The sequence below is a fragment of the Neltuma alba genome, unplaced genomic scaffold, assembly GCF_004799145.2.
Source record: "Neltuma alba isolate B1F8T4 unplaced genomic scaffold, ASM479914v2 tig00000916_pilon, whole genome shotgun sequence".
NCBI lineage: Eukaryota > Viridiplantae > Streptophyta > Magnoliopsida > Fabales > Fabaceae > Neltuma > Neltuma alba.
This window is the reverse complement of record NW_021632255.1, coordinates 10,866-32,631: the sequence shown is the minus strand read 5'-3', so window position 1 is coordinate 32,631 and position 21,766 is coordinate 10,866. Positions and strand designations below refer to the sequence as shown.

At 35.9% G+C, this 21,766-nt stretch overlaps 1 protein-coding gene across 3 annotated transcripts; it reads right to left on the bottom strand.

Annotated features, from left to right (window-relative positions):
* On the bottom strand, nucleotides 1–21,282 carry LOC114748272 (uncharacterized aarF domain-containing protein kinase At1g71810, chloroplastic). Of its 3 annotated transcripts, none has more exons than XM_028936632.1 (21): nucleotides 20,760–21,279; nucleotides 20,550–20,594; nucleotides 19,605–19,643; nucleotides 18,921–19,091; nucleotides 18,651–18,803; nucleotides 18,329–18,364; nucleotides 16,854–16,897; nucleotides 15,855–15,945; nucleotides 15,016–15,057; nucleotides 14,796–14,904; nucleotides 5,415–5,529; nucleotides 5,272–5,321; nucleotides 5,065–5,143; nucleotides 4,155–4,205; nucleotides 3,933–4,074; nucleotides 3,758–3,802; nucleotides 2,144–2,248; nucleotides 2,026–2,067; nucleotides 1,694–1,876; nucleotides 1,050–1,166; nucleotides 1–447 (listed from the first exon to the last, which is right to left on the bottom strand). In XM_028936632.1, the coding sequence occupies exons 1-21, from the start codon at nucleotides 21,177–21,179 to the stop codon at nucleotides 343–345; spliced, it is 2,184 nt and encodes a 727-aa protein (XP_028792465.1). In that variant the 5' UTR covers nucleotides 21,180–21,279; the 3' UTR covers nucleotides 1–342. The 3 variants fall into 3 exon arrangements, 2 of the variants coding, with proteins under 2 accessions (XP_028792465.1, XP_028792472.1); XM_028936639.1 differs by lacking the exon at nucleotides 20,760–21,279 and adding an exon at nucleotides 20,028–20,177 and having other exon boundaries at nucleotides 20,550–20,586; XR_003740444.1 differs by having other exon boundaries at nucleotides 343–447; nucleotides 1,050–1,158; nucleotides 20,760–21,282.
* Between the last annotated feature and the right edge of the window lie 484 nt (nucleotides 21,283–21,766).

The following is a 21,766-nucleotide window of genomic DNA, read 5'->3' as shown; positions in this document are numbered from 1 at the left end:
TCAATGAATAAAATTTTACTACCCAATTTATAACCCAAAATTCAATACCCAGTAGAATTTATATATTTATAACATGAATGCTCTATTTATACATCAAAATCTTTGGCCTCAAATCTTAGTCTAGACATGAAAGGTTTTGAGGCATTAGACATCTTGTAAGCGTTGAAGCAGAAAATCTTTAAGTGACTTAACAGTGTCCTTTATAGCGCTCGCCGTCCAAAGGGCCCTCCAAGTCACAAGTCCTGCTTATTTCCCAAATCCCAGTTGTTGAAGTCACGAGACCATAGACACAAACCATTTCAGATGCTCCATAAATCCTTTATGCGACCTGATTTAACCGTATCATAACATAACTCTTCTTAGTGTTCTTGCTGCGGCACGGGATATCAACCGCTGAGCTAGGTCAGCTGGCAGCTGAAGCAACTGTTGCTGAGATTCTGTTGGAAGCTGCCAACATTTACAAATACTTTCAGAAAAAACAATATCAAGAGGAAATGTTTGTTTCGTAATGTTCATCCTAAAAGCAGAGACCATTCTTTGGATGCAGATTTTCTTCTGGGATCTTAAGGAATCTGATGCAAAGAGTAGATTTTAATATTGGATTTTTTTCTTGTTTTGGAACATGGCACCAAGTGTTTATTCAATCTAAAACATAAAAATCAGCCTGTTTTTCAAGATTAAGAGTAGCCATGTTTTATGCACCAATATATGTGCTTTGGCAGGACAAGAATGATGTTATCTTCAAGCAAGAAACTTCCAATTGAAATAGCATATGCATCAGGATGACAGATGATCTCATAGAAGCATAGTTTGATTGATACGAAAAGGCATTCAAAAGCTATAGGTTTGAGATTTTACATCTTTTGAGTAGTATTGGGATATGCCCCTTTTTGTTGTAAATAGAGTTTTTGAATATAGTTATTCACTTTCCCTCCAAAACGGGGGAAAAAACAAAAAAACACAAGTGACAGCATCCCTACTAATGAGTTGTAACTGTATGGAAGAATGACAAAATTAGATGCGTCACATTTGCAAATGCTTAATTTTACCTCTGGTATAACAGTAAGAACAGGAAGAATCTCTTGAATTGATTCAAGACGACTTAATACTAGCGATACTTCCTCCGGCTGGTTCTTGTAGGGGCTAACCTGGGCCTGTCTGCTTCCCTACAAGACAGAAACTTATCAAGAACTGACTCGAGTCGTTTGACTATACAGGCACATTCTATTAGGAAATTCTTAATGTATCGTGAAAAATAATTCTATTGAAAAAGAAAATTAAATGCAGCACTGGGTCAGCAACACAAGGTAACACAGTTATATCAATGATGTTTACTTTTCTCACACAGTCAAACTATATTTGTCGTATGAGTACCAATAAAAGGTTCATTTTCGTAGCGTGAAAGAGCATGTGAGGTTATGGCCTTCACTTTGACAAGCCTTGAGAATATGTCTGAGTCACTTCTATTGTGTTTCAGTTACACTCATTTTTTAAGACAGTAAATTATAATGATATATATGTGTGTGTGTATATTGAAACATCCTAAACCAGTGCATTTAAACTTCCCACTCCTTTGCCTCATGGGGGAACAAAATTTTTTTAGTCCCTGCTCAAGTGATCTAAAATTGTACACTTATTTGTAGTTTAGACTCATATACAAGTAGTTTTCCCCTAAATGAACTATAAATCTCACCGTATTAGAATCTTCACCTCTTGTACTTCCCAACACCAATAGCATTAGGCGTTGGAAGGTTCTGAGGTTGTTGATGTCTTCATCAGTCATTAAAGGGTATGTAAAGAAAGCAGCGAACGGTACATTTGTAGCAGCTGTAGAAGTTATAGAATCCAAGGTTGCTCGCCCAAGTGCATCCAAACCCTGCATTAGAGAATGTCCACTTAAGTAAGAGCTAGGTTTGAATTGACTAACCAATTTAGTCACATTCTTTAGCTGGAACATAAAGTACTATGATTTTCTTAAATCGCCCCTTATTGTAATTGTAGGTGACCTCAAAAGAAGAAACATACTTTCGCCAATTCTTGAAGAATGATTTCCCTCACAAATGCACCCTGCAGTTTTTACCATGAAACGAATAGCATCAGTCACTGGATAGAAAACTTAATACAAAAGACAAACTTGAGCTACCTCCTCCGTTAGCGTAAAAGAGAGGACTTCCTTTACAGCCATCCTTGAATCACTGTTGTCCCTTTGTTTTTTAACTATGGCCTTGTTTGTTTTGGCACGTAGAGACTGTCATTAAGAATTTGTTAGTTTTAAGTACGGAAAAGGAAAGAGCAATAAGCAGAAATTGATAGGAAAGGAAGAAAAAACGACTATCTTGTGCAATTTCACTTATGGTTTCTCCACGAGGCTATGTTGGTCTTGCCAATAAAGGTCTAGCCCATGGGGCTACTGACCCAACTTAGTAGGGTCTATTCAGCTTTGAGCCCAGTGGGCATGGCAAACAATATAGGGCCTGAGTGTGTAATTGCCCAAACCATGGTTTGGGAAAAAAAATTGCAAAACAAGGAGGAAGAAGCACAAATCCAGTTTTGGGCCAAAATCATGATTTCAGAAAAAGTGAATCCATTCTGCTTTTGACTCAAAGTAAAGAGTATGATTGTGCCTGTCAGAATAGACCTCAACGATAATATGACTTTAACACCCCCTAATTATTCTTTTATAAACATATTTAATCTTATATTTTATAAATATATGTACACATATTAATTATTTATTAATTACATTATCTCATATATTATTAATTATGTTGGTAAAAAATATATTATTAACAATTTTATTTCTTCAAATTAAAATATATTATAAAATCTAGTAATTTACACATATAAAAAATGCTTCTAATAATAATTATCCAAATACTTTCATTTTATCAGAATCACTTTTTTACAAAATCTATTATCCCAAAAATCTATTCTTCAGAAGTTATTTTCCAAACTATAGTTTGGTTTCATCCAAACACTCCCATAATCTACTGAAATGTTCAGTTCACATCATTTGCCTTTATTCTTCACCTTTTATTGTATCATATCTCATTTTCCTCACACTATAATTCGATCGTTTCTAATAAATCAACAACGTAAAAAACGTGAATACTTGGGAAAAATGTTCGGACTGATGAAAATAGTACTATGATTTGTTTTTTATTTTTTTATTTTTTCCAAGCATGTTATTCTTTATATGTCAAATTTGTCAAATTCAGTCAAATGATTTTTTCAAATCTGTGTTCAATTATGTGCAAATAAACTGGGCCATGCCTGAGGTTTACCTAACAGCTTGGGCCATTACTTAACCTTTATTAATGGCCCCAAATAATGCTGTAACGGAAAGCCTATTGGGTTTTGATACAAGGGTGATGAACTAGTATCTAATAGCAAACCGAAGGATTTCCCTCATCTCTTCTGCTGTATTTTTCTGGTATTGTCTGTTTTTATCAGCAGGGTTCTGTCACTCAACCTGTCCAACTACAGAAATCAAAAGTATGTTTATAAAACTGAACCAACATATGAAAACCTTCCGTATATATGGCTTCATATTTCCCATGGGTATGAATAAAACAAAATCAAATAAATGTTGTAAAATCTTAAACATGATATTTGGTGTGTTACTTGACAAGAAAGATAGACTACAAAGAAACCCCAAGTTCCAACGTAATTTAACAAGTCAACTTCAAGCAGACAACAGTTAAGAAAGCAAAAAAGGAAAAAAAAAAAAAAAAAGGAAAGAAAAGAATAAATTTACCTCTGTTACCAAGGACTCTAGACGATCTATTCTGAACACGCCATCCTGATAAAGAAGAACATCAATCACTATTGCAGTTTGTAATTGAGTCAGCAAGAGGAGAAAAGGCATGTCAACGATAATTTAAATTCCATTTCCAGGTCAAGCAACATAAATGTGTTTTTTCTTGTTTCACCTTATAAAGAAGAGTCTGCAATGAAGATTTAAGCTGAGGAGAGCTGCCAGTAAGTACTTTTTTAGCAATGAAAGGGTAAGTACTACCCAAAACTTTGTATTCAGGATTAAAACCAACAGCAATTCCTTCGAGTACAGCAAGGCTGAAAGATCAAATGTAAGATTATAAATTATAATGAACTAACTAAAGATCTTAACTTAATACAAGATTCAAAAGCATTACCTTCGGATAACAAGTGAGAAGTAAGAAGGAATCCTGAATTTGAATTTATACCTGGAAATAGAAGACAACACAGCATGTCAAAAAGAAACATAAAGAATAAGCCAACCAGCATCAGGAAGAAAATAGCAGAAGAATAAGCAAGATATGTTGTTAATTTGGTCCATTATACGCTAGTACATTAAATTTACATCCCCCAATGGAGTTGGCTTTAGAAAATTATTAAATCCTATACGTTGAAACCTCAAACAGTTAAGTTTTGGCTTGAAGCTCAGGAATCTACATGACACTTTTTCTTAGTCTTTAATAAGCTAGTGACAAGATGTGATTACACTTGTTCAATTCAGGGACTAAGGAAGGAGCATATAGATGTGAAGTGACCATGAACCAGGTAAAATAAAATAGGGTCATTGCAATGCTGCCACCGAATCACTCCCATGCATTGAGTTGACACTCAAATCAGGCTATTGGTTAAGCACATTAGGCTTATCTTGGCTAGATATAAAGGTCAATTGTTTCCAATTTGGGTCCGTATGAGAAGATAAATACTACATATCATTTTTTTATTTCCTTATAAAATTGTAATTATAATAATTGCAACTAAATTTTATTATTCTACAGGCATATAACTCTGACTTCGGACTCTATGCAGATATAGACCTTTCATAGTATTTAACTGTTTGTAACCTCAAGACTTTTGTCTTGCCCTTGTGTGTGTGTGTGTGTGTAAAGAATATATCTGGCTGAAAGGTACATGTGGCAGAGGTACAAATCAGATATGCAGTGGTTATGTTTTTATGTAATATACATAATTAACATTTATAGGTACATTTTATGGGCCATTGACAAACCTAGAAGACCTACAAATACTATCTGCGTCCTTATATTACATGGCTTAGTGAAAAGAACTTACATGGTGGTTCCTAAGTCTCCTAAAAGATCTCCAAAGCTGATATTGCGAACTCCTTTGGCGACAGCATCTTTGAAGACACCTACATCAAAATAACACAGGCAATATCAGTAATTAATAAGTTCCCTAGAAAGGAACGGCAATTAAGTTCTACAGCAAATTACAGTCAGAAAAATATTAAAGTTCACCTAAACATAATAAAGTAAGAACCTGTCAAGGCCTTTGTCACAGCTTCTCTGTCAGAAGTTGGTGGAAGAAGCCTGATAAAATTTACAATTAAATTAGACCCATCTAAATGAGAATAGTCTACTCAAACTGAAAAATAAAGGCATATAAACATATTTCAAAAATACCCAAGAGTGACAAAGTCCTTAGCCAATGAGTCAAAATCACGATTTACAAGATGGAGACAAGCTTCAATGAAACCATCACGCAATTCTTGTTTAAATTCACCTGTCATACCAAAATCTGGTGGCAAAAGGAGAAATAAGAAACAGGGAAAAAGTTTTTACAAGTATAACTATGTTTAATGAGCTAGGCAGGCATAGTCGCTTGTAAGCAAGTAGTGTGTAGCTGAGAAAGGCTTGACCTTTGCCAATGAAGTTCATGCCCATAGATACAAGGCACTTTTACTCTATTCAATGGCTATGAATTTCCTACAAGTGAGACCCAGCCACTTTGCTAACATTTGAGGCATCACAATGACTGCCAGGTACCAGATGTCAACTGATTTTTAGCATGAATTTAGCCATCTCAGACACAACTGGTGATTGAGAAACAATTTTTACTTAATACTACTGAACTATGTCTAATTGATTCCCTGCTTTAGCTCAGAATTTTAGGACCTCGAGTTTAATCCTGTCCTTTCAGAAAAGTCTCATGTTTCAAGCAAAATATGGCTTTGCTTTAGAATTTTTTAGGAATGTTGGGCTACCTCACCTCCAATGCTAGGCTAAATAGGTATTATAATTATAAAACATATAAACATCGACACTGTTGGGGGGGGGGGGGGAGCATTTTGAGAAATTACCCACAACAGATCACAGACTTGATCTTGCTATGTATCACAGTTAAATAAAAGTTAAGCATGTATAATTGTACATCAATGTCACATGTGAGACTTCTCTAAGAAACTTAAGCTGACTTGGTTCTTCACCAGGTATTAAGGCCTCTGTTATGTGGTCAGGAGTTCAATTCTTGCCTTTCCCACTTTTCCTTATTACATTTTTTTTTTTTTAGAGTACTTGGGGCCCATTGAACCATTGACATGCTTCAAGCCCTAACAACTTTTTTGTAAGGGTTTGCTTTCTATATGTTGTGTATGTGAATACCATCGCTAGACCTTCACCAAACAGCTTCAGCTTTGGGGATGAATCAGTTCTTCGCACAGTTTTTTAGGACCTCTATGACCTGCTTAGGGATTCAACCATTCAATGCTTACCTCCCCCGATATGTTTTGACAACATTTCAAGGCCTGGTGAAAATAACACAAGGGGCTATGCTTGTGCGCGTAAAAATATCATTCGTCGTCTTCTCCAAACAGCTTAAGCCTTTGGAACGATTTAGTTCTTCATTAAAGGGACTTTAGACTTCCAAATAAGGCAAGAAAAAAGAGTCCCCCCCCCCCGGGGGTTGTCCCAAAAACTGAATGAGAATCAAAAGATCTTATTATCTTAATAAGAAGTATCAGAACTATCCAAAGACCTGGTCCAGAATAAGGGTCTCGATTTTTATTCTTTTAAAGAAAAATGAAAAAGTTAGGATGACAGGCATCAACATATACCTTAACTCTTCATTACTCTACGCTGTCTATTTTTATATTTGAGGATGTGATTTTATGAGCAGCCAGGAAAAACATAACAGGGGAGAAATCAACAGAAATGACCAAGCTTACACATGTACGTGAGAAACAGAGTGTTGAACAGCGCCGTTTTAGTAGGAATATTTAATATTTAAATATTTAATATTTATCCTTTTAAATTATAGATTGTTAGAAATATTCAGACTTGTTTTACAGATTTGATTTTCCTTTAATTGTAAGCTTCCGAGATTCTAGGAGATTATGGGCTAACTAACCCTAATCTCTTCCTATATGTACCGAGTCCACATTTGAATAAAATCAATCAGTTCTGCATCCTAATTCTACATGGTATCAGAGCGCAACACTTTCTGCAATGCAGAACTTATCCTTTGGCTCTATGAGGGCCTTTGCTAGTGAGACAAGTGCGACCTCGGAACCATCATCTGACTCGCCCTCCCAAGATGTGTCGCACGGTTCTGCGATGGGTGCTTCTGACGCCTTCCCGTCCGCTATCATCACCCACAGGCTCACCGAGCACAACTACCTCCTCTGGTCACACAACATCTTGCTCTATATCTACGGCAAGGGCAAGGAGAAATACTTAACTGGTGCTTCAAAGGAGCCCTCACCAACAGATGCATCTTATCAGACCTGGATTGCAGAAAACAGTATGGTGATGACATGGTTGCTGGGCTCCATGACTACTGAGATAGGCGCCAATGATACTTGCCACCACTACCCACGAAATATGGGAATCTGCCAAACAAACTTACGGAATTCGGGAAAACACAGCTGCTATCCTCCAACTCAAGGGCAAACTACGTGAACTCAAACAACTCGACAAGTCTGTCACACAATTCTATAGTGCTCTCCTTCATCTGTGGCAACAAATTGACTTATATGAGGTACACCAATGGTCTTGCTCTATTGATTCTGCTTATTTTAAGAAACTAATCGAAAGGGAGAGAACCTATGAGTTTCTCCTTGGTTTACATGATCGTTTTGAGGATGTTCAAGGTCGTATTATGGGCATGAAACCTCTACCCTCTCTTGAAGAGACGGTTAATATGATCAAGTGTGAGGAAAGTCGCAAAATTCTCATCAATGACATTGGTGACTCATCCAATCCCCTTCATGCATCGGCCTTTGCCTCCCACAACAATAATTTTTCTGATCAACGCACTAGAAAATCTTCCCGATGGTGTGAACACTGTAATAAAGGTGGACACACCAAAGAAGTCTGTGGGAAGCTGCACGGCAAACCCTCAAGCAAACCTCGAGGACAAGATGACACCAGAGGGTACATGACAAATACCAACACTGACAGTGTGGTTCTAAGTCGCGCAGAATTCTCTGCTCTTCGTAGCCTTCTTGACAAACATGACTCCAAATCTGTTCAGGTTAACAAAACCCCCTCTGTATCCTTAGCACAAGTAGGTATATCAATTACTGCAGCCTTTCAATCGGTTTCCAACCATAATAATATTTGGATTGTTGATTCGGGGGCCACTAATCATATCTATGGTTTTCAAGACTTGTTTTCTGTTTTCACCACTAATACACTGCATACAAGAGTCAAAGTAGCTAATGACACCTACGCCCAAGTATTGGGAGTTGGTGTAACATTCCATTTTTTTTCCTTTATCTTATTATAGGATTTAGGTTATATGAGTGAGATTAATTCATAATACTTAATATGAAAGCTTATTGAATAAATTGTAAATCATAGTTTCTGTGATATACATATAAATTATAAAAATAAAAAAAAATAAAATAAAAATTATATTTAAAAAAAATTAATTAAAAAAATTAATATATATATATATATATAAAGGCAAGTGGGTGGCACGTGGGCCACCCACTGCCAGCGGGAGGAGGCGGGGGTGTAAGCCCCTTTGGGCCGTGGCCTCTTTTAATGAAAATAATAATAATAATAATATTCATTTCAAGTGGGGGGTACACGTACCCCCACTTTCAGATGCTTCTCCCCATCCCCTTTCCACTTCGCTGTTTTCCTCTGGTCCGCGTCCTCATAGCGCCGCGACAGTGAGTGGGTGTGAGAGGTGGTTTGAGTGTGTGAGAAAGGAAGGGTTCTACTTGGGTACATATAAGATATCTATGTAAGTCATCTTCATCCTAAAATTTTTATTATTCAGCTTATTCTTTTATTTTCTAAGTTATGGCAGAATGAATATTTTTAGGGCTTGTTAGATTTTTAATTTTTAAGGCTTCTAATTTAGTATTAGGATATTAATAGAGCTTATGTGGTTAGAATAAGAGTCTTATGACTTAGATTTTAGTTGGATGGTTGATTTGAGGCAATGTGAGCTAGAAATTGGTTGGGAAATTGTGATTTGTATTAATAATGATATTTATTTCGAAATTTATCTCTTAGTTGAGTTCATTTGAGGTTATATTGAGGATCCAATGCTTAAATTTTGAGGATTGTTGTTGAAATAGTAATGTTGATGATTTATTGGAGAGACTTTAAGTAGTGGAAATTGGGTGTTTGGAGTAAATTGAGGAAAATATTATAAGTTATTGATTCTAATGAATGGGAAATGATTAATGGAAGAAGGGAATAGGGTTGTAATAATGATTGGAGGCATAGATGGTACATGATTATTTTTCTAAGAGTTAAAATAAACACTTTTTGGAGACTTTTGGATGATTTAACGGAAATATTCTTATTAATGATGTGAATGAGAGAAATAGAGTTGGGAAGTATTAGGAATTGTCACTTGGAAGAATAGATGAATTATTATTTTTTTCCTAAGGATAAATTTTTAGATAAGCCAATTATGGGGATTTAGTTAATAAACTATTTTAATGCTATATTAATTAGTCTTTTTATATTAATATATGTTTATCAATTTATTATTGTAGAGTGAGCTTGGTTTGGGCTCTTGGGTCTTGAATCCTCCTACTTTTAGTTCTTGTGTCAAGAACTTGAGGTAACCACTTTCTAATTTACCTTGTATGCTTGTTAATGTGATTATAAGCATGTGTTGATATTATGAATGTTCTCAATATGTGTTATGGTGGTTTCTGTATGAAAAGTAATTTATATATCTATACCAAGATTTAAGTTTTGATAAATTTATTAGTTAAGTGGGCATGAATTATTTCATCTTATGAATATCTTGTTGATGTTGAATAAATTTGATTATTGAATATGAGAATACTTTATGGATATGAAATTGTGTGGAATTGGATGGTTGGATTGGGCTTTGTTGGTTGTGCTGAAATGTAGTTGTGGGAGGTCTGATTATTTATACCACGTGGTATAGCTGCCACTTGGCGCCCAGTGGTTGGCATTAACATTCTTAGGGCCCTCGGTATCACCCTTCCTTTGGCCGGGTCAAGGGTCAGCCCAAGGGACATGACACCTTTCCATATTCCAAGGAAAGGGAACCCATGGTCCGATATGAGCTCTATAACTTTTGGCCGAATTACACCTCATTATTGGAGAGCTTGGTGCAGTCTTGTAAAAGAGACGAATCCTGTTATGTGTGAATAGCCCATGGGTTCTGTCAGAGGTTACAAGGAGGTTATAAGGATGGTTGATGAAGTCCTATGCATGCAAGTTACTTTCTGAATGATTATATATTGTTTTCTGTAAAGATGTTTAACTTATATGTTATTTGAAATTGTACTTTGCCTGCTTAGCTATCTTGTAATCACTCCCTGGATACTTGTTGAATTGGAATTGTGATTACTGGGTCAATTTGACTCACCCCGTGGTTATTTAACATTTTTCAGGCGAGGGTTCAGGTTTTGGTCCCAAGGGGAAGGTGTCCGAGGCTTGAGTTTTCCTTTCCACTCAGTATAGCCTCTATTTTGATATACATGATTTGACTGATGTATATTGCCAAACTTTAGGGCCTTTTTGTTTTAGTTGACATTATCATAGCCTTTCCGCTGCATTCTAGACTTGTACTATTGGGCGGAGCCCTTTTTGGTCATATGTGATCGTTATTTTGATTGCAATTGATAATGGGCAGTAGTGGTAGTTATTTTGGTGGACTTCAATGTCCTAGCCCATTTACAATTGGTCTTAATTGTAGTTGAGATTCCAGAGTATTACTGATGGATTTGATATATACATGGAAAATCAAATGTTGATCCTTTCTTATTTGATTAACTATCTTTACTATTCTAGAACAATAGCTACTACTCTGTTAAAGATTTGGTTTGTTATTGACTATGGTAAATTTCTATTTGATTATATTTATCCTTCCTACCATGGCTAGCCTTTTAAAGTAATTATCCTTTTAAAAATGTTTATTTACCATGAATTACGGGGGTTGTTTCAGTTGGCACTGTGGTTCTTTCAGATTCTATCACATTGACTAATGTACTCTATGTTCCAACTATCCCTGCAACCTACTTTCTGTTAAGCGGTCTACTAAACAATCCAACTGTGGTGTTTGGTTTGCTCATGAATTCTGTTTGTTCCAAAACTTGACTTCGGGGAAGACGATTGGTCATGCTGAGGCATTGGGGGATCTCTACTATCTTGAGGGCAAATCATCCAAATGTGAGCTAGCTCAAACACATTCTACTGTTTCAAGTAATGATTTAATGCTGTGGCATTATAGGTTAGGTCATCCTAGTTTCAGCTATATGAAGCACTTGTTTCCTCATTTTTTTGACAATAATAAAATTAGCCCTTTTACTTGTGAGTTTTGTTACTTGGCTAAACAAAAAAAGCCGTCCTACCCACCTTCTTCCTATACTCCATCTCACCCCTTTGCTTTAATTCACAGTGACATTTGGGGTCCCTCATGGGTTGTTTTGTTGTCTAACGTGCGATAGTTTATTACTTTTATCGATAATCACACTCGCCTAACATGGGTCTTTTTGATGAAAGAAAAATCCGAGGCTTTTTACTATTTCAAGAAATTTCACACATTTATCAAAAATCAGTTTCAAACTGACGTTAAAATCTTACGTAGTGATTTTGGGAGAGTACCTAAGCTCCAATTTTCAAACTTATTTGTCCAACCATGAAATTCACCATCAAACCTCTTGTGTTAACACTCCACAACAAAATGGAGTTGCTGAACTTAAAAATCGTCATCTTTTGGAAGTTTCTCGTGCAATTATGTTCACTAACAATGTTCCGCATTTTTATTAGGGGGAAGCTCTTCTTACATCTGCCTATTTAATCAATCGAATGCCCTCTAAAACCCTTCAATATCAAACTCCTTTAACCACATTCCAAAACTATTTTCAAACTTCTCACCTAATTAACTCTCTTCCACAAAAAGTTTTTGGATGTACTATTTTTGTACAAAACGACAAAGGGGGCAAACTTGATTCTCGCAGCATTAAATGTATTTTCCTTGGCTAATCTCCTACTCAAAAAGGATACAAATGCTATTCTCCCACAACTCACAAATTTTATGTCACGATGAATGTAACCTTTCTTGAACATCAGCCTTTTTATTCTAAATTACCCATTTAGGGGGAGTGTGATAGGAATAATGAATGGACACTTTGTCAAGATCAAAATCAATCAGATGTTAGTACAAGGAACAACAATTACTCCTTCCCTCTTCTTTTTCCCGAGCCTGAACCTCAACCTAATTCCTATCCCACCAGAACTAAGTGACAAACAGTCCACTTCACCAATGACAGAACCTAACTGTAATGAGGAGACCCTGATAATATAGCTGAAACGAATGATGAACAGGTAGGAAAGGAGGTGAGAACGTATGCCAAGCGAAATAAGGGAACAAATGTGAGAGGAAAAGATAGTAGAGATGACTCAAAGCCTATGCCTGGTCAAGAGTCTACAATCGGGAAAAGTCTAGATACAAATGAGTTGAGTTTACCTATTGCCGTAAGAAAGGGTAAGAGATTATGTACACAGCATCCAATCTGTAAGTATGTCTCCTATGAGGGATTATCTTCAAATTTGAGAACCTTTGTTGCTAATATTGCTGAAGAAAGAATCCCTAGAAATTTTCAGGAAGCCATAATTGATACTAAATGGAGAGAGGCCATCATGGAAGAACTTCAAGCACTTGAAAAGAATAATACTTGGGAAGTAGTTGACTTGCCCAAAGGTAGCAAGACAGTTGGATGCCGATGGGTGTTTACTATCAAGCACAACCTTGATGGTACCGTCAATAAGTACAAGGCCAGACTAGTGGCAAAAAGGTACACCCAAACCTATGGAGTAGACTATGAGGAGACTTTTGCTCCCGTTGCTAAATTCAATACGATCAAAATTCTCTTGTCGCTTGCAGCTAATAGGGATTGGCCACTACATCAGCTAGATGTCAAGAAAGCGTTCTTAAATGGGGAGCTATCTAAAGAGGTATATATGGAACTTCCACCTGGTGTAAAAAGGCAGAATTTCCCAAACAAGGTATGTAAACTTAACAAGTCTTTGTATGGGTTAAAACAATCACCAAGAGCGTGGTTTGATAGATTTGCAAAAGCAATGATAAAGGAAAATTATAAGCAGTGCCAATCAGATCATACCATGTTCGTGAAACACCATAATGCGAAAATTTCCATTCTAATTGTTTATGTCGACGATATTGTTATAACTGGTGATGACTTGGATGAGTTGCAAAGATTGAAGAGATGCCTGGCAAAGGAATTTGAAATCAAAGATTTGGGAAAACTTAGATATTTCTTGGGTTTAGAAGTTGCTAGATCCAGTAAAGGAATTAGTGTCTCTCAAAGAAAGTATACCATTGATTTGTTAAAAGAAATAGGAATGCTAGGATCAAGACCAGCACACACTCCACTAGAATCAAATTATAAAACAGAGTTCAAGAAACAAGGAACTCCCTCAGTCGACCAAGGAAGATACCAAAGGCTAGTTGGAAGACTTATTTATTTATCTCACACCAAACCTGATATTAGCTTCGCCGTCGGGGTAGTAAGTCAATTCACACAAGATCCTCACAAAGAACATATGGATGCCTTGTATAGAATACTAAGATATCTTAAGAGAACACCCGGGAAAGGTTTGTTCTTTGCTAAAAACGAGGAAAAAGATATTGATCTGTACATTGATGCAGATTGGGCAGGGCGTGTGGTTGATAGGAAATCCACAACAGGTTATTGTTGTTATGTTTGGGGAAACTTAGTAACATGGAAAAGCAAGAAGCAAAGTATGGTTGCAAGAAGCTCTGCTGAAGCAGAACTTAGATCCCTATCTCATGGAATCTGTGAAATAGTATGGATAAAAAGGGTACTGGAGGACCTCAATATAGAAATCAATAAACCTATGAAAGTTTGGTGTGACAACAAAGCTGCAATGAAAATAGCACAGAACCCTATTTTGCATGACCGAACTAAGCATGTGGAAATTGACCGAAGTTTCATAAAGGATCATATTCAAGATGGAACTATTGATCTGGCCTACATACACACGAAGGCACAAGTGGCAGACATCCTAACTAAGGTGCTCACAAGGGACAGATTCGAAGCTCTGAATTCCAAACTGGGAATGATCAACATCTATTTGCCAGCTTGAGGAGGAGTGTTGAACAGCGCCGTTTTAGTAAGAATATTTAATATTTAAATATTTAATATTTATCCTTTTAAATTATAGATTGTTAGAAATATTCAGATTTGTTTTACAGATTTGATTTTCCTTTGATTGTAAGCTTCCGAGATTCTAGGAGATTATGGGCTAACTAACCCTAATCTCTTCCTATATGTGCCAAGTCCACATTTGAATAAAATCAATCAGTTCTGCATCCTAATTCTACACAGAGAGAAAGCAAGGTTTCACACCATGAGGTAAGTATTCCAAGAGTTCAACGTGTTTGAAATGTTAAGTTGTCAAACAAGATTAGTGCAGAAATCAACCACGAAGCCAACAGAGCATACATAAAGCAAGCAATAAAGCGCATAGGAAAATACACTGGATTTGTATATTTCAAATTTTTCATTTTTAAGTTACCTAAATAAGCTAGTTTTCCATCATATGTACGGAGAAGATTGCCAGGGTGTGGATCTGCATGATAGAATCCACACTCAAGAAGTTGATTGAATGAGCAGGAGACCCCCACCTAATTATCACCAGAAAGGAAAGATGAACTTGCTCAGTCCATTGTGTAAAAGCTGATTGCTAGCAGAGTAAATACTAAAAAAAGAATGTCTGCATTCAGTTCACAAATGACCTCAATCAAGTAGAGATCCTTCACTTCTGATAACTTTTGCCCCTACAATCACAATGCATGTAAAAAAATTAAAAAGAGAATTACTTCAGAAGTCTCAGAGCTATTCCGAAGGGGGAAAATTATCCCCTACAAGAGAAAATGGCCTCTATATTTCTCTTGAATTTAGAAGGGAGGAAACTTCAGGCATCCTTGGAAAATTACTCTTAAGAGTTTGATAAAAGAAATTACAATATGACTGCTATTTTTCTCATTATTTGATTTTGTAAACGGCAATATTCTAATTCATACCAGCACTGAAAGGAAGATTCAGAATAGTTTGAAAAGTTTTAGGGTCACACATCTCATGCCCCACGTTAATTTAACTCCACAGATGCATTGAATTATCAATATACCAATATGAAATATTCCCTCCAGTTCTTAATATAAGATGCTTCAGACATTTTCATGCAGATTAAGAAAAGTTGTTACATGGACTTATTTATCCAAAAGCATTGAAGTATTCCAATCATAACCCTAGTCATCTTCATTTTTTGTAAAAGAGATCATAGAACCTTCACTCAAGTCATGAGACCACAAGTTAAAATCCTACGGGTGAAAAAGTAAATCATTTGATATTTTGACACAACAACTTATAAATTGGACCAACCTTATCTTTTAGAAGACAACTGATGTATAAGGACCCCCCCCCGGGGGGTGTTTTGAATCTATAACAAGCTACATTGCTCACAAGCCATAGATAATGTGGTTCATTCCTAATGCTTCATGCAACATGTGGGACAAATCTCTAGTTCCTACTCAACTAAAGTAAATAGACAACTCGACAAAGATGAAACAAATACCTCAATCCATTCCATGACAATGACCTTGCGAGTAGTGTACTCCATATACATTAAGGGAACCACCACATCTTGTATGGAGCCATATAACTCCCTGCTCATCACAGATAATGAATAACAGAAAAAGGAACCCATGATGCCTCAATTAATGTTCAATGAGAACTGAAAAAACATCATCATTAGCAGTGCTAGGTCTCAAATTTGGTACAAAAATATACAAAATTAAACATTCAAGGGCCAGGGAGGGACTGCTATGGTAAACGCAGATAAAGAAATTTTTAGCAAGTCAGAGGCTTTGTAAGTCAGTGACATAACGAATAAGGAGCTAGCTAGACAAACTTTCAGCCTCCTAAAAGCCCAAATCTTAGAAAAGCAGGGGAAATGGGGACAAATCATCCCAAAAGTGCAACAAATTACTTTAATTCAAGTGTTGGACAAGTCGGAGTGTTTTCATCAGCACTCTTGTCTCCTATTACCATAAGATGTATAGAGTAAAAAGTTAAAAGCCAGTCTGAGATTCTTGTTTAGAAAGAATTAAAATGATGTCGACTGAACAAAGAACAAGAAAGTCAGTAAAAGTCTATCCAAAAAACGTTTTTTGTTTTTTTTTTTTGGTGGGGGGAGTGGATGGGAGTGGGAAATAAAATAAAATCCAAAGGGTGTAAAGCTCCAACCAAAGGCACCAAGTCCCCGCAACTGATGCACATTTTTTCCAAGGCCTTTTGCTCCTTTCTTCACCCTAAGCTTAAAAATAATTTTGTTCCAAGTTCTAAGAATCGGCTAATTGATAAGAAAAACAAAAAGAAAACAAAATAAAAACAAAGGGCTCAATTCATAACTTCCAAACCAAGTCACAATATGAGAAAGTTGACTGATGATGACAGTAATACAAATGTGTAAAACGAGTCAGCCACTACAAGGTAAACCAATCCTTATGTTTTCAAAGCATACCACTCTAAAAAAGACTAGAACGTCAAAAAAGCACTGATAGCGTGCACTTACCTAAACTTGAGACCATTGCTAGCTTCGTTCTTATAGTCCATCTCCTGCATTCAAGGTGATTTACCTGTATTCAATTTTAATTTCTAAGAATTATAACTTTTATAAAATATACACAAGATTTGACAAGCTTAAGCAACATTACAAATCCTTGCATTATCCAATTCTCTAAGGTTTTAAGCCTAACAGCATTAGGAAATGAAAGAATAATTTTGAGAATAAGTTTCACTGATTAAAAATTTAAATCAAGTAAGGTTGTCCTTTTAATCAGAGTTTTTATAATAATAGAATCACTTAGCATAAAGCAATAAATTTTTAAGCAGAAGAGGAAGTGGAAAATACAAATCATGTGGATAAAATATCATCTCATTCCATCATTTAAAAGGAAGAAAAATTGGATTTTGGGGGAGGCAGAGAAGAAAAGAACCAGTTAACCAAAAAAAAAAAAAAAAAAAAAGCTCTGTCAAATATCACCCAGCTTTTAGAATTCATTTGAGTCCAGAGCCCTATGGGCTCAAGTATTACGCCAGGGTGCAAAACAAAAAGATGATAAAACATGTATGCTCCTGAAAAAAAGGAATCAAGTTACTTAAAAAAATAATAAAAAAAGTAGGAGAAAACCATTTTGCAAGTACCTATAGTTCTTCTCAATTTTTAATTTGGTATCTGTGTGTTTTTCTCTTCTTAATAAACACTATAATTTTGTTTTGTTAGCATAATTAGCTTTAATAGAGCAAAATTACAGAAGTTAATAATGCTAACAGAGTATAATTAGAGTGTTTAATTAAGAGGGGAAAAAACCCAGGTACCAAATTAAAAATTGAGGGAAACTATAGGTACCTGCAAAATAGTTTCCCCAAAAAATAAGTCACAAGCCAACAATAATAATTGTTGAAGTCATTATACTAATTATTTAGTTGACTTACCTTGCTCACGTAATCTAATTTTCTTTCCTCCTCCCCCCCCCCTCATGAGCTAATTGAACCGAAAAATCACAAAAGAAAGAATATCAAACCCAGTACTAACAAGGAACTAAGTATATTTAAGTTATGAACGCTAATTTAAAGGTAATATTAACATTTACAGTCACAGACACTAAATGGGATGATCTGGATTCTAGCAAAGAGTTCTAATCATGACTCTGGCTTCTGGCTAAGTGTTATAGTTATTACTCCCGACTGAAACTCAAGCTCCACTGTCAGTAATTGGACTTCAACCCATATAGACCAACTAATAATACAATCCATTGACAGATCAGGATCCAAAGTATATTTGCAGGCTCGCAGCAGCAAGTACAACAATGTCTTACATGCCTTTAACCAGGTAGTCAAATCATCCATGCATAAATTAAATAGTCCTCAGTTGACGAGAAGATATCAAACTTTTTTCTATCATTAAATCCTTGTTCGCACACATTCGACCATATAAACATGCATATTGAAAGGTTCAATTTAAGATACAAGGATATCAATGCATACCCGAAAAAGACTTGATGCCCACTCATCAACAACAGCCTGCATATGTAAGATCATTTTTAGCAACCAAACACAATATCATCCTGGAAACATACCACACATGCATAGAAATATACATATACACACAACCATACATAGAGAGAGAGAAGATTAATTGTTGTCAAAAATTAAAATTTATTCAGCCCCATGTGGAGTTAAATGAAAATAATCAATAGTAAACTAGCCTTGAATAAAAGAGCCATTAATAGCAATGACAATCATTTTGGTGTCAATGTAACTAAATTTTATACTTCTGCCATTTAATCTCTGTCAGACATTACACTACCTGAAGATCAGTATTAAATTTGCCAGCTCTCCTAATGAAACCTGCCAGAAAACGTAATATTAACATGTCAAGGGAAATTGCAGCTTGGACTCCTGGTCTTTGGACTTTAACAGCAACAACCTGCCTCCTTTGGCGAAGCCTAGCTTGATAAACCTACCCACACAAAGAAGTTCAAATTTTCAGGAATTTTGAGATACACTTGGAAAAACAATTAAGAATTCACAAAACTTCCAAAACCTTAGGAAGATAAAACCATAAAAATAAGTAAACCTGGCCCAGGGATGCTGCAGCTACAGGCATAGGTGAAATCTCTGAAAAAAGTTCATCAATAGGCAAACCAAGTTCTTGTTCTATCATACTGAAAGCAACTTCCGTAGAAAACGGGCTTATTCGATCTTGCAACAATGAGAGTTCATCCACATATGATGGTGGTAACAAATCCTACAAGAATAATTTATTTAAAATTTTTGTATATCAAATTTTCGTCAATGTTATATGGAAACAAGCCTGCAAACACATAAATGAATTCCCATCCTCCTAGATAAGCAAGAAAACAGACATGGAGTTTAGAAAGTGATTGAGATTAATAAAGTTAATATATCTTATGCAAGTAATTACCAAGATAGGACACCATTGGCCCATTACAACAAAAGATCAAAAAGAGCAAAAGTAAGAATATACATCAATAGGGAACATTCTAATACGAAGTGCAACAGAATGGCATGCTTTGTATATGTACTTTAAATAGCATAACTGAATTTGAAGAGAGAATTAATCCCAAATGACGTTTTTATTTGCACTCATTTAGCATAATGAAAATTGACAAGAAAAAGAAGCTTTATCATCAAGTAAATAACAATTCAACAGGAAAGTTATATGAAGTGTATTAAAAGACCAGCAACACATAGAAGGAACACTTAAAAAAAAAAAAATATCAGACTGGATGTAACTTACTGGACGAGATGAGACAGCCTGAGCAATTTTAATATATGCCTGCGAGAAAGTAACAAAACACTTCAATTTTTAAAATGAAGTTGCTTTTATTCAAAGCGATTGAAAGAGTTGTAACTGATATCACTGGATTAGATTAGAAATTTTAGTACACTAGCATCATATAAACAAAATACTGACATGCGACAATAAACAATATCATCCACAAAACTCAGCATCCATAGCAGAGTAGCCTTAAATAACAGAACCGTTGTGGTTACAAAAAATGCACATTGGAACTACCAAATATTATGAGATATTCCATAAAAATAGCAGTTAGGCATGGGACTCTCTTAGGCATTACAACAAGAACCTTGATAAAAAATATCAGTAAAGGTGAGTTGATGCAGACACTTCTACAAATTTAAGATGATTATCAAGCGATACATTGAATTTTTTACTTAAACAGTGCTCCATGCCCCAGGATTTCCAATTTAGAGGATTGACATTCTGAAAATTACATAATGTACTTCATTCTTCTCCAGCTGCCAAAGAATATAGCAGATATATGGCTCAAAAGGACGTCAAAGGCAAAACCTGGAGTGAGAAAAAGAATGAAGAAAACAGAGGGAACATTTATAATAAACAGTATAACTCAACCGGACACTCACGAATCATAATGATTCAGTTCAACAACAAGATGAAAATCCAAAAACCCAAAAAGTTCATGAAAACTTATTGAAGAAAACGAAATGCAGAAACCTCGGCTTGAACAAACTGAAAGCTGCAATGATTGAGCTGATCCATTTACACCACTTGAACAAAGTCACACGGTAATTCGACGTCTTAGAAAAACAGTATGGACCCCATTTATCATTACCAATCAAAATCAGAATGACACCAAGTTGTAGGAAAAGGGGATCAGAAAAAAGCCCAAGACTTTATTATAGTTTAAAAAACTTGACATACCGGCCCAAGTTCCACCAATATCTTCCTGAGTTCTGCAGCTCTAACCTACAAGTAAAGAAACAAAACGGAACATTCAGTGCTTGCCAATGCAACCCGCAAATCATAAGCTTCAAAAATATTTATCCTCGCGTAATAATGAAAATTCAATCTCTCCATCAGAAACATACTGCAAATAAACCAATTAGGTTGCACAAAACAAAATTTACAAACCTCAAACATTTCATCAGACCGCTCCATCAGTCTGTCAATGAGACGGAGGCCAAACCATTTGCCAAAAGTAGTTCCTATCTGAAACAACCGGCGAATAACAATCAAAGGCTTTCTCCTATAAATGGCAGCAATCTTAGATATCCTGTACTCAGCCAGAGAGTCCGCCTCCGAGTCGCTGAGCTCGAAGAGGTAGCCAGACTTCGCCGTGAAGGTGTCGACTTCACCACGCTCACCACCGGCAGCGATGGCAGCACATATGCCGGATCGGTGGGTCCCAGAAATTTGACGGGGATGAGGGAAAAGTGGAAGAAACCAGAAGGGGAGAGACGAACGGCATTGGTTGAGGCATAGAGAAGAAGAAGATTGGGGTTTGCGAGTGGCGGGAAACGATGAGAGAGAAAGAGAAGGATGTATAAGCATTTGTAGAGGGAGGACTGTCAACTGTAAAGTGGAGTTACAGTATGAAGGTGGGAAGGAATGGAGTGGAATTTTGCAGAAGCTATTTGTTCCGTAACTCTCAGAAAGTCTCGACCTCAATTTTTGTGAAGAAAATATTTGAAAATGCCACAAGCTAGCTTCGGGACCGCGCATGGCTTATCTTTTTTTTGACCAGAACCGTGTGGCTTACCTTATGGTCAGATTTTCAAGATGCTAAAATGATATCGACGTAAGCATCAAGCTGCAGGCATTATATTTTAGGTGCGTGCATATATTTATAAAAATTCTTATCCTTTTTAAATAAAAAAATAGATGTTGGCACAAAGAAAATTAAAAAAAAAAAACACAGATAAAAAGAATATGCGAATAATGTGGCATCAAGCTTGCCTATTAGAACCTTCCACAACTAACTCTCCCGATAAACATCATTAATATGATAAGTGTAAATTTAAAAAGAGATTCTCATCTCAAAAAACTAGCCTATCAAAAGAAAGAGTTTCTTAAATTTATAAATTAGCTCACAAATTATTTATGTATAGTAAATATAATTCCAGTGTCCAAACAATACT